The sequence below is a fragment of the Lates calcarifer genome, unplaced genomic scaffold (assembly GCF_001640805.2).
Source record: "Lates calcarifer isolate ASB-BC8 unplaced genomic scaffold, TLL_Latcal_v3 _unitig_950_quiver_259, whole genome shotgun sequence".
NCBI classification, from domain to species: Eukaryota; Metazoa; Chordata; class Actinopteri; family Centropomidae; genus Lates; species Lates calcarifer.
In genome coordinates, this window is record NW_026118117.1 from 138,031 (window position 1) to 150,094 (window position 12,064).

The 12,064-nt window shown below is 39.0% G+C and overlaps 1 protein-coding gene across 1 annotated transcript in view; it reads right to left on the reverse strand.

Annotated features, from left to right (window-relative positions):
* Nucleotides 1–1,862: 1,862 nt before the first annotated feature.
* Nucleotides 1,863–12,064, reverse strand: part of vps35 (VPS35 retromer complex component) — a 52,413-nt gene continuing 42,211 nt past the window's right edge. Inside the window, exons 10-17 of the mRNA XM_018672067.2 lie at nt 9,813–9,961; nt 9,175–9,382; nt 6,911–7,066; nt 6,387–6,509; nt 6,114–6,293; nt 4,906–5,145; nt 4,128–4,271; nt 1,863–3,452 (exon numbers count right to left, since the gene is read on the reverse strand). Of these exons, the coding sequence (XP_018527583.1) occupies nt 3,273–3,452; nt 4,128–4,271; nt 4,906–5,145; nt 6,114–6,293; nt 6,387–6,509; nt 6,911–7,066; nt 9,175–9,382; nt 9,813–9,961 (1,380 nt within the window). The 3' untranslated portion in view covers nt 1,863–3,272. The remainder of the gene's footprint in view (nt 3,453–4,127; nt 4,272–4,905; nt 5,146–6,113; nt 6,294–6,386; nt 6,510–6,910; nt 7,067–9,174; nt 9,383–9,812; nt 9,962–12,064) is intronic.

The window sequence follows — 12,064 nt, forward strand, 5'->3', positions numbered from 1 at the left end:
AAAAAAGACTATTTGAAGCTTTGTCGAAGAAGAAAGCAAAGCGATATCTAGTGCTTTTCAGAAATTATAGTAGTCATTAAAGACAGTGTAGCCAGCATGTAACTTGTTCATTCACTTCTAGAATACATTAGCTATACTAGATATGATCGCTCATCAGTGCACATTTACGATATCATGTAAATACGTAAATGGGTTCCGCTGTTATTTGCTGCTGTAAAGAAAGCTATGGCAGTGTACTGTACAAGCTCGGGGTTGTGCATAGTGGTGTAGTGTGGACTTTGGGGGGTGGCAATGCTGTTTTTATGACGCCATAAAAAGAATACCGCGCGTGCGCGCACACACAAAAGGCTTAAACGTTTACTAGATAAGGATGGGATTTATATGTATATTTATATGTAGACTATTACAAAGAGATATTTGTGTGCTGAGAAGGCAAAATTTTAAGGGAAAGCATTAAGAGCCTCCAAATATGTTGCAATTACTAGTTACTATAGTATAAGTAAATGCATTTTGGTTCGTAATTCACTAGCTGTAGACAGCACAAATACTTTATATCCATGATCCTTGTATAAAGCCACATCAAAATCCACCTTTCAAACTATTCAATAGTGAAAAAAATGGTATCAAAAGACACTGAACACGTCTAACGTTTGACACACACTGTCATATAGACACAAACAACCATTCACATTCACATTCATACCTATGGGTAATTTAGAGTCAAAAATTAACTTGCACATCTTTAAACTGCGGGAGGAAGCTGGAACCCGGAGAGAACCCATACAGGCACAGGGAGAACATGCAAACTCCACACAGAAAAGTCCAGGGCTCAACCTTGCTGTAAGAAAACAGTGCTAACCACTGCACTTCCGTGCCATCCATCTCACCACCACTCCATTCGTGAGGGGTCTGGCTATCTAACAACAGAGCCACAACAGGCTTCAGATCAGTGGACCACCAGCCTCTTTGAGGTTCAGAGAGGAAAGAACTGTGCACGGAATATGTATATGGCCAGGCCACACTGCCTGTGTGGCGAGGCAGTCACAAAACATCACACAAACACATTCTGCTTGAGACAGTTGTGTGGCCACTCTAACCTGTTAACATGGGTGCCAAAATGGAAACCAAGACATTGTGTCCCTGGCCTAAATATATGGATAATTTATTCACTATAAATAAAAAGTTTCAAAGCACCTCCAGTTTCCAGCAGTTAAATTGACACAATTCAATGTCTCAGTGTTTCTTAAATTTAAGCATTGAACATAAAGGAATCAAAAGTTTTCACTCATCCAGCAGCTGAATGTGTCATTCTTTCTACAATGGAAAACAAATATTGCTCAGAAAGTTTGTCCTAACACTGTACAGAGGTTTCCACAGATGTGTTACATGTGTTGCTTTGCTTCCACCTTCTGTCCAGTTCATCCCATACCAGCTCCATGGGGTTTAAGTCTGGAGACTGTGCTGGTCTTCAGTCATGTGAAACCACTGTCTGGCTCTTTCCTTCTTATGTTTTGGTTCATTATCTTGCTGCAGCATAGACCTATCACTATCGGTTTGTCCTTGGCACTTGCCTTTCTCTCACATTCTGATAACAATATACAGAACTACTTCAACTGTCCTAATAATGCATCAGAGGCTGTAGCAACACAACTTGTTATAACACTGCCTTTGTACAGAGTGTAAGTCATCAACAACAACTGGGACACCTGTAGGAATTGTTTGTGTTAACTATCAAGGCTTTGTTTTTTCATTGCTGCAGGAGAGCTGTAAGTTACATGATAATATATGACAGTCACTCAATATATTAAGAGCTGTTTTTATTATATTCATATGCTGTGTGTAAAATTATCAAAATGCAAACATTTATTGTTAATTTAAATTTTATTTCAGCAAATGACGATAATAATCGCAACTTAATCTGCTTTTATTTTTATCCGAATTACAAGTGGTTTTACAGACAGATTCAAAAAGGGAGAGAAATCTGTGATTGCAATCTTGACCTAATCAACAATAGCTAAACAAGGGGAGATTAGTAGACACTGTCAGATGCTGCAGCAAATCATTCCATTTTTCATCTTAGACACAGAGTTGCATGTTGCAACCCCCCACCCCCAACACCAGATTAATCTCAAAGGGCAGTGTCACCAAGCCACAGGATTTCACAATATGTTGACAATGTCAGACATTTTACTTGGTGTAATCTGTGTACAGTAAACTGACACTGACACCAGACCTCATGGTACAAGCACACTGAAGCATGCATACACATGCTGCAGTTCTGAAGTGTCATTTCATTGATGAGAAATCAAAAAGTAAACTAACACATACAATATGGAGTCTATAGAGACGGAGAGACACATCTAATGTTTTTTTTATTATAAAGAAGCTCTACATTAGTGTGAGAGGATAGGATCTTTTGAAAAATATGAAAATTTCCCCCATACAAAATACTAGATTTGTAGATTTGCAGCCCAGCTTGGATGGCATAAGAACTGAAGTTCATGCGATGCTTGTACAGCTATTGAATTGACTTAAGCTTCCACAGTTCAACAAGACAAAGAACTCTCTGTTTTAAAACATTATTATTTTATAAAGTTTTAATAGGAACAACATTATTTGTGTCATTCCTGTGGGGTCAACATTTACATGTTCTTGCATTTGTCTGGTCCTCAGTTTGGTTTATCAAAACCTGTTTTAACATGCCACAAACAGCAGAGTTCTGTATTATTCAGGTCTGGAAATTAGCTCACATGTGTCACAGCTGCATCATCACTACTATATTTTATAGCCTTTATACACTCAGCTAATATATCCACTTCTCAATATGGAAAGATGTGAATGAGTGAGGTGTTGATAACTCAATGTACACACCTATAACAGCTAGTAAGTCTACTATCATCAATAAAGTAATGCAGGTTAAAGATAAATTGGTCAAGTATAAATTCATGAAGGAATGATGCAGACTGATGAAAGACTTGCCACAAGTGCAAAATAAAGCTAAATTCACTGTTGCTGACACACATTTCTTAAAATGTAACATCTCCAACCTGTTGCAGAAATACTTCTGCTACTGAAGGACAGTGAGAAAGAAATGATGCAGAGAAATTAATACTAATAATTATTTTTTTAAAATGAAGGACTGAGTTCTCTTAGCATTTACTTTATGTTTATTTTTATTCCTTGCCTTTGTGTGTCCATGTGAGTGTATTTGTATATTCATAATATAGAGCATAATCTATGGATGGACTGTACACCCCCCCCAACCTGTAGTTTTAAAGGACCAGGCCCTCGTAGGCAGGGCCCTCAGACTCAGGGGATTCTCTCTGCAGGCGAAGATGCTCCAGTGTATTATGGAAGTGTTTGTTGATCTGCTCAGTTTCTTCACTTGCTTCCAGGTTGGGAAGATCTTCCCTGATCTTTTGTATCAGCTGGTTTAATACCTGGACTGTCACCTGGATGGGTAGAGGATAAGGGACAACATAAAAGTTCCTGTTTACAGAGTCATGTTTACAGAACTTTTATGGCCAGTACTCACATTGTATGGGATAAAACTATCTATGCGTTTTGAAGGTTAAAAACAATGATTTTGGAGTATTTAAATGCCCATACATATTTGAAGCCATCAAAATGAAAATGCACCAGAAAGGCTGCGAGAAAGACTGCTAGCTTGTATGTAAACAATACATGGTTTAAAATTTACTCTAAGAAACTGTCTTTGCAAATGTTTTCAGAGGAAGGAAATGCATTCAACACTGTCATGAATACACACAATGCATTTTAGTGAATGTTTATAAAATGAGGTAAATAGTGTACTTTTTATGACAGTTTCAGTTTTAATATAACCTCTAATGTGATCATTTCAAATACAAAGATGCACTTTCTGCATTTGATCAGCCAGGATGCAGGCCAACATATTAGCTCTCTCCAGGAGAAATCTGTGGGTCATCAGGTTTACTCCCTACGTTAATTACAGAAATAAGGTATTTGTTTTACATGACATTTAAGAAATCAGATTACCTGCGCAGTGACAACAGTAATCGGATTATTTAAGAGCAGACCAACAGTTGGTCACATCACAGGAACAGATGTCTTAACCACACAGAAATTTGACATTTGTGGTGTCATACCGCATCGTTTTCCCTCTCGTAGAAGCAGACGTATCTGTTGAGGATTTCAATGAAAAGCTGGACTTGCAGTGATGGGTCCATGCACTGGTTGGCAATCTTCAGAGCTTTCTTTAGACACTCCATCACCCGCTTACCATCGCGGATCTAAAACACAACACCACTAGTTGACAATGGCAGCTTTGGAAACAAATTTAAGAGCAGCAAAAATGTTTACAAACAATGGCCTAGCAACTTTACTATTATTATATTGAAAAATCTAAAATAAAAATGTTTCCCTCTATGCCATACAAATTTTCCATTACAATTTTTTGTTCTATTGTAGTAGCCTAGTGGGTTTAAGACACTGATCAGGTTACCATAATGACCAAGCCTCCTATCTAGTAAATGCAAACAAGTCCAAAAACACTGAATAAATGTATGTGAATAAATAATGTTATGAATTAATTAATGTACTTAAATTTAGCATCATCACAAAGGGCAAATGCATCTAATGACCCAAAGAAGTGCCCCAGTGGGTTTCAGTGTGCCTAAGATAGATAACTAATCTTATCCCAATGTACGTAATTTTAGTATAACTGTTTATTCCTTTTGTGGAAAATTACAGGTCACATCTCCTCACAGCATAGTACATTTAGTTCTCTCCCCTGATTAAAAGATTAATCCAGATATACAGTAGGTCTACTGAAACATATCAACTGATATGTTGCCAGGCTGATATTATGGACATTAGCTTATCATATTCAGTACATATCTGAATTTACATACATCGCCAACATACCTCTTCACCATTTTTGTCAGTGCTGCGACCTGACCAAAAGAGATGGGCACAGATACTGACGGCTCGGCACTGGTCAGGCTTCTTCAGCAACTTGGAGGCAGCCAGTGCACATTGAGTCCTCAGCGGCTCATGGTTTTCCTCACTGAAACAGCGCATTCGCTCAAAGGTACCAATGATCAGTGTGATGGCTGCCAACTGGGCTTTGGAGTCACTTATCTCATCCTCATACAGAGAGAAGGCCTGAGCAGCAAGAGAAATGGGAAAGGTGGGGTTGGTAGGCAAAGGAGGGAGAGAGGATTCTGAATTACACAAAGGATATGAAAAGTAGAGAGCAAGAGACTTGGTGTACAATATTTGAGTGTCAAAAGAAAAAAATATATAATGGAAGTTTGGCCTTAGTTAGTTGCCCTTTTTTTATATTACTGCACTTAAGTTGTTCAGTACTACTTTTTGATGAAGTAACACCACAAATTCACTACTGTTGGAAAAAAGCCCCCAAATATTTAATATTTCCAATCATCATATATGACATCTTTTTCTTGTGATTTAATCTCTCTGTAGCAGCAGAAAAGACAATTCATATTTTATATATATTTTAAATGTATTCCCATCATACATCTTCAATGAACTAGTCTGTAATGTCTCGATCTTTAACATTTGTACAGAAAAAACTCAATATGCAAAAATTTGTGTTGTTTGGTTACTGTATATCATGTGGTTCTGAGGGTATTCTAGAGCAACAGCCACTCTAAACCATAAACACTTTACTATTGACTTGTACATGAATATGAGGCCAGCAGGAACAGATTATTATTGTAATTATATTATTATATTAGACAGTAAAAATTACATTCTTAACCCTCTCGTTGTCCTCTGGGTCAAAGTGACCCGGTGGCCGACAATGTGCCTTTGTGTGTGTGTGTGTGTGTGTGTGTGTGTGTGTGTGTGTGTGTAGTAGGACATGTTGTTGTGCATGACATTTGTGATTCTGAAGTGGTTATCTTTTGTTTTTGAATAATATAAGAAGAAAAAAGTATACGGAATATGAAGGGCAATACGAAGGGCAACAGGAGAGTTAAAGGCAGGTGGCCAGAGGTTACTGTCACACTTGTCCTTTAGTTAGTTTGGTCTGCATTTAAGAGAAGCTGCCTTCACTATGCAACTTATGCAGACACAGTTTAAGCCTGCAAGCAGGAGATTCAGTCTACCTGTGACATGAACTCATATGCTACGGTCTCATGGTTCTCAAAGCCAATCTCGCCTGCAGCCAGTGCCCCCTGTAGGAAGAGTCGAAGAGGCAGCTCAGCAAGTTCAGCCTTGATAAGTGCACTGATGGTTTGGTGGGCGAAGGAAAAGATCTTCTGACATTTCTTTTCCCACTTGTCATCCTGATAGGAACACATTTGGGATAATTTATTAACAAGATAGACAAAACTCCAAATACAGCATGTAAGATGTAGTGAAAAGTGATGTTTGCTCACCAATGATGAGTTTTCCTTGTATCTGAAGGCCAGCTGGTAGGCAGCGAACACCAGAGGAGGGAGTGTATAACGAATCCTTTGGTTTCCACCCGCACCAAAGTGTTTTCGGGCTGTGTTAAGAATCTATCCACAAAACAGAATTTTAACTTGCATGAACAACAGAGACAACAGCAAAGATAACTGTGGCCTGCCAATCACAAAGTTTTAGATGAGAAAGTTATACAACTATAACAAAGGTAAATTATAACAAATTATAAATCTGTCAACAACCAGCATACTGTAGAACTTCAGACTTCTTAATACACTTTCGTGCTTATTAAGACGGCCACTGATTTCCATTGTGGTGTAATTCATCACAGTACACACCAACTCTGAACAAGGTGGGAAAATACTTTAAAAAGGGAAACAGTACAGTGTAACTTCCAAAATAGTCAGCAATAACGTCAAGTCCAGCAGTAGCAGTATATAATGTGATATATCTAGTACATGAGATAAATGTGCAAAATGTTAAAGAAAAGACCCACAAGGTACTGTTGATCAGGATCTTCGGAGTGGAGCAGATGGATGAAACGACCCACAAGGCTCTGCTCCTCAGCAAAGTCCTCAGGATCAGGATCATCAACTGGCTGGTCTGGCTGGTCCTGTATCAGTGTGGATACCAAATTCAAGATGGCGTCCACCTAGAGAAACCAGGGAGGGAGTGAGGAGTATTGATTCACTGTACTTTTCTACATTATTACCCCTGCTTTTGGCTGAGAGACTGAACCACTCTGAAGTCATGAGGCAGAGGCCATCAAACATCTTCCTTAGTAATGTTGCCCTGTTTTATCTGTGGGATCTTTGATGCTTAGCCCTGCCAAGTGATATCCATGTACTATATATATAGTACCAGTCAAAAGTTTGGACACACCTCCTGATTTTCTTTGTTTTTAATCACTTTCTACATTGTAGGTTAATACAGAAGACATCAGAACTATGAAGGAACACATATGGAATTATGTAGTAAACAAAAAAGTGTTAAACAAACCAGAATATGTTTTATATTTTGGATTCCTCAAAGTAGCCACCGTTTGCTTTGATGACAGCTTTGCACACTTCTGGCATTCTCTCAATCACATTCATGCCTGGTTTTCAATTAACAGGTTTGCCTTGTCATGAGTAAATTTCTTGCTTTCTTGATGTGTTTGAGGTTATCAGTTGTGTTGTGCAGAGGCAGGGTTGGTACACACTTCTATACAGTGAATAGCCCTATTCGACTACTGTTCTTATCCACATAACAGCAAGAACCACTAAGTGAAGAGAAACAACAGTCCATCATTACTTTAAGACATAAAAGTCAGTGAGTCTTGAAAAAACTAAGAACTTTGAATGTATCCTCAAGAAGACAACCCAAGAAAGGAAGACCAAGAGTTACCGCTGCTGCAGAGGATAAGTTCATTAGAGCTCCCAGCCTCAGCCACATAAATGCTTCACAGAGTTCATGTAGCAGACACATCTCAATATCATTTGTTCAAAAGAGACTGCATGAATTAGGCCATCATGGCCGAATTGCTGCAAAGAACAATTGCTGAGGAAGATCAACAAGAAGAAGAGAACTGCTTGGGCCTGATGAGTCCAAATTTGAGATTTTTAGTTTATCTGTCATGTCTTTGTGAGATGCAGAGAAGGTGAGCAGATGGCATGGAGCATGGAGGAGGTGGTGTGGTGGTGCTTTGCTGGTGACACTGTTGGTGATTTATTCAAAATTCAAGGCTTACTTAACCAGAATGACTACCACAGCATTCTGAAGCAACATGCCATACCATCTGGTTTGTGCTTAGTGGGATCATGACCCCAAATGCACTTCTAGGCTATGTAAGGGCTATTTGACCAAGAAGGAGAGTGGTGGAATGCTGCGTCAGATGACCTGGACTCCACAATCACCAGACCTAAACCCAGTTTAGATGGGGATTGGGATGAGTTGGACCGCAGAGTTAAGGCAAAGCAGCCTCAGCACCTGTTGGAAAACAATTCCAGGTGACTGCCTCATGAAGCTGATTGAGAGAATGCCAGAAGTGTGCAAAGCTGTCATCAAAGCAAAATGTGGCTACTTTGAGGAATCTAAAATATAAAACATATTCTGTTTTATTTTTTTGTTTACTACATATTTCCATGTGTTCCTTCATAGTTTTGATGTCGAAACTTTTGACTGGCACTGTAAATCTTGGCTGACATCATGCTACTTATACTCATACACCATAGTTATCCTTGCGTCAAGCATAAATCCAGCTCAATACAGCCAACTGCTGTATTCCTAGAAATTCAGCTCATTTTGGACAATTGTGTAATGCCAATTTATAGCCACTTTGTAGGGTGTGCAGCACAGCTGACTTTCATGACTGCCCATCTTGTCACAAACCAACTATTAATGCTCTTTCCCTAACCTTAGTTAAGTATTTTATTTGCTTAATGTTAATGATTCTACAACTGCTAGGCACAGATACTGTAGAAATAAATAATTCAAATGTTAGGATTGACTGTTGTTCACTGTTACTGTACACTCAGTTCACGGTTGATTAGTTATACCTAGCTAAAATGAATGCAATCTTACCTGCCCACAATCAAACCTACTTTGATGAAGGTTAAAATGTAGTTTTCACTGAAATTGTTTTGGTGAGTTGTTGATTCAACTGAATGGCCATTTTGTAATTTTATGTGTAAGGTACACCTATCCAAACTGCAGACTGAGTGTAAGGCCTAAATGTAAATATTAACATCCTCATGTTAAAGCGAGGGCTCAAAATCTGACCTGTTCCTGTGCCACAATGGTGGTGTTGTAGTCCAGTGTGTTGCTCAGCACATAGCAACTCATGCTCTTGCGTGACTCATAATCAAAGTACTCAAAGAGTGGTGGGAAGTGCTTGAGCTGCAGCACCGTTAGGATGTTGTTGTACGTATCCACTGGAATCTTCAACAGTCGGGTAAGTTCCTTTGACACTGCACTGCTGGTTGCTATGCTAACAAGAAGGAAAAGAAAGGGTCAAAGGGTGACACATCCCTGTTCTATTCTCTCTTGGATCATATTTGTGATCAAAAGATTAACATGGATTAACAATGAAACATACGCATGATGGTATCCAGATTTCTGATCACTGTCTGCCAACTCAAACAATAACCTCTACTCTCCTTTGCCTCTTCTAACTCTCCTCTCCCCATTTCTGTTTTTTCTCTCTAATGTATAAACATGCATGTCTTTTATTTTTGTTGGCTCTCTTACTCATTGTTATCAAGACAAGCTTTTTTAAAAACTACAAAACTACCATTAACTTACAAACTGCAACCTCGCTATCTGATATATTTCTTAGGCCTGACTATTATGACTATTTGGAACAGCCCAAATGCATTGTATTCCTTGAACACCAGTGTGTCAAAAGTAATGGGACTTACTGTTCCAGGTTGAGCTTGTTGAATATCTCCACAGTGCTCTCCAGGACCTTATCTACATAGTCAACACGTTCAGGGTAGCATTTCATTGCCAAATTGATGAGAGAAACCTGGAGAGATACCACGTCCTCTGATGGCATGTCCTGGCGGGACTGAAGGGGGTGAAATCATACAATGAAAAGCGTTTTGTTAGAAACTTAGAAAGTTAGAAAGATTTATGAAGACCAACAATTAGATGACTTTTTTCACTTTTCACTTTCACCACAAAGTGGGAGGAAAATACATTTTTTAAAGTAAAACTTCATGACACCTCCTCTACACCTTAAAACTGATTCATTAACAATTTAAATAGTTGTTTCCTGTGTGGGACCATTTGTCTACTGCCACAGCTACAGCAGAGCCAGCACACCCATCTGGTTGTTCACGCCCTCTCCCACCCTCATTCACTGTCACAGTCAAAGGGAAAATCCAATGCATGCTGTTGCAGAGTTTTTTTTCGATGCAAAATTAAACTGAAGTCATTCCTATCTGTATACATTTTTGAAAAATATTTTTTTTTACTGAAAATGGTTTTAATGGTTTCATGAATGGATCGACTTTAGTGAAGGATGGGCGTGAGCATGCTATGCATAAATTAGCTATTGGCTTTTAATAAGTTGCTTACACAGCATAATTAGTTTTACATTAAACCACTACACAGCCTCACTGTGTCTGTTTCTTATCCTAACAGTCCTCCATGCTGTAATTTCAAACTGATGTACAGAATTTATTAACACAAAATACCACAAAAAAAACAAAACAAAAACCTTCCCCAAACCAGCAAAAATAGAAGAAAAAAGGCAGCTAAATTTCCATACAAGAAAAAATAAATATGTGTATAAGACAAAACAAATTTTTTGTAAGAAAAAGTACAGAAGTTGCCAGAGTCTCCAAAATTTGTCAGATTTATGACTGAGATCATGAGTCAGTTTCTCCAGGGGGAGGAGAGCTGATATCTGTGACATCCACATATTGACCGTGGGAACCTGTGGAGCAGACCACTGTAGCAGGATACTTTTCTTGGCTAGAAATAACAGAAGAATTAACAGTGATCTGGTATCTGGTATGTGATAAAGATGTAGAGCCCTGAACCGTGTGAGGCTTATTGCTGGAGCGGTTTCTGTGATCCACTCAAATGCATCACCAGGCACACTGTTAGTGGCAGCTTCTGGTTCTACTGTCAGTGGTGGCGGCAGCAGCAGCAATCGTCACAGAACCTCTGCTCAAAGAAAACATGAGCAGAGTCCCGTTTGCTATCTTCCAAATTAGTCAGCATCATGATTTCAACACCCGAAAGCAAGTGTCAATCTGCCCCCCCTCCCTTCTGACCACATTTGAACTGCTGAATAAAACACACTAAAAAAACAGTATCAAACATGTCATTTCTTGTTGCCAATACGTGGTACTATGAGTATGGCTGAATGCATGTTGATGTGGTCAGGCCGGGCCTCATGTCTTACGTGAAGTTTGAGGCAGATTGGACAAATTTATATTTGAGTTCAGTGGCAAGAAAAAGTATGTGAAAATTTCATGGTTTTCTGCATTACTTTGTCATAAAATGTGATCTGATCTTCATCTAAGTCAAGGGTATTGACAAATGTGCCTAAATGTGACAATGTGCCTAAAATAATAATTATTTTTTTTTATCTTTCATGTCTTTATTGAACACACTCATTTAACATTCAAAATGGTAGTGGAAAAAGTAAGTGAACCCTTGGAAGTAATAGCTGGTTGACCCCCCCTTGGCAGCAATAACCTCAACCAGGCGCTTCCTGTGGCTGTGGATCAGACCTGCACATCGTTCACGAGGAATTTTAGCCCATTCTTCCTGGCAGAACTGGATTGAGGTCTGGGCTCTGACTTCGCTTCTCCAAAAGGCGGATTGTGTTTTTCTGAAGCCATTCTGTTGTGGACTTGCTTAGGTGTTTTGGATCATGGTCCTGTTGCATCACCCAAATTCTAGTTTCAGCTGATGTACAGACATTCTCACATTATCCTGAAGAATTTTTTGATACACTTGGGAATTCATCTTGCCCTCAATGACTGCAAGCTGGCCAAGCCCTGATGCAGCAAAGCAGGCCCAAATCATGATGTTTCCTTCACCATACGTTACGGTTGGGATGATGTTTTCATGATGATATGCAGTGCCCTTTTTACGCCAGATGTAGTGCTGCGTGTTCTTTCCAAATAGTTCAATATTAGTTTCATCAGTCCAC